This window comes from Aplysia californica, unplaced genomic scaffold, assembly GCF_000002075.1.
Source record: "Aplysia californica isolate F4 #8 unplaced genomic scaffold, AplCal3.0 scaffold00097, whole genome shotgun sequence".
NCBI classification, from domain to species: Eukaryota; Metazoa; Mollusca; class Gastropoda; order Aplysiida; family Aplysiidae; genus Aplysia; species Aplysia californica.
The window spans coordinates 805,977-807,275 of record NW_004797367.1 but is presented as its reverse complement, the minus strand read 5'-3'; the positions used below and the strand labels follow the sequence as shown (position 1 = coordinate 807,275).

At 46.4% G+C, this 1,299-nt stretch overlaps 1 protein-coding gene across 1 annotated transcript in view; it reads right to left on the bottom strand.

The window, feature by feature from the left end:
- LOC101855633 (tolloid-like protein 1) overlaps nt 1–1,299 on the bottom strand; it is a gene marked incomplete in the record, with an annotated part of 127,460 nt that overhangs the window by 23,258 nt on the left and 102,903 nt on the right. Inside the window, 1 exon segment of the mRNA XM_013080728.2 lies at nt 1,065–1,210. Within this exon segment, the coding sequence (XP_012936182.1) occupies nt 1,065–1,210 (146 nt within the window).

Below are 1,299 nucleotides of genomic sequence, written 5' to 3'. Positions count from 1 at the left end.
TGTCTGTCTGTCTGTCTGTCTGTCTGTCTGTCTGTCTGTCTGTCTGTCTGTCTGTTCTGTCTATTTCTTAAAAGAGAGAAATTCAACTGTGGGTTTTTCTGCTAGGTCGTTGTATCCCTCTTTGCCCGAGCTGGCCCTGACAGGCAGAGTCAAGGCCTTAATGCAAAATGATCTAAATTGTGTCGATGAGAACGTACAGACACCAACACTAAAAGTTATTTTCATTCACATACAAACACACAGACAGACAGGTTGACAGACTTAGTTTAGTTTTAGTAGAGGTTTTACGGCGCTCGCAACTTCATAAGGTCATATGAGCGCCAGAAGATTAGAGGTGTTACAAGAGAGTAACAAACATAAATAAGAAGAAGGAGAGCTAAGGACGATAGATATTTGATAGGAAACAAGGAGCAAACCACACCAGAACACCCGCCAACCACCCACGGTTGACAGACTTGCAGGTGAACACACATACAAATACATCAGACCCTAGCGTTTTAACACCTGAGACACCACTGAGGGAGCTCTCGTGGTCGAGAGGTCACTGTGTTCGCCTCTCATTTAGTAGGTCCCAGGTTTGAATCGGGATAGTGACGGTCAATTTTCTTTTCTGAAATGTTATTTCCCCTCCTTTCCTGCTCTCTAACAATGTTCTGTCGTATGCTTTGACTTCACTTTCTGCCCCCACCCCTCACCTCCTTTGTCCCATCCACTGGGCTCCTGACTCTTACTGCAGCCTTTCTAATGCTAATCCTTGGCTAATTCTTACTGCTGTCTTTCAGCCACACCTCTGATCTTATGGTAGGTAAGTTCTATCACCTAGCCTTCTCGGATAAAAGCGAAAAATTGAAGACGTCCCGTATGGAAGTTGCACACGTTAAAGATCCCTTGGTGGTCCAAAATCGATAAGGGTAGGCTTGGCCACCACTTGGGCAAAATTCAAAATTTCCAACCAATTGAAAATGTTTAAAGTGTCCCGCGTGCTCATATGACCGTATGCAGTTGCGAGCGCGTAATACACATACAGAGAAAAAGAGACGCCATTGTCAGGGGAAGAAACCTACCTCGAAAGACTGGAACTTGAGGGCCACGGTGAAGTCTGGCCCCACGGTGATTTTCCACACACAGACCTTGTCGGGCCGGTAGTCATCTGGGTAGTTGGGGGAGGTGAGGAACCCTTCCTCTCTGGTGATCTCTCCGCCGCAGATAGCTACACGGACACACAAAACCCAACATAGAGCAATGTAGGTAGGTAGGTAGGTAGGTAGGTAGGTAGGTAGGTAGGTAGGTAGGTAGGTA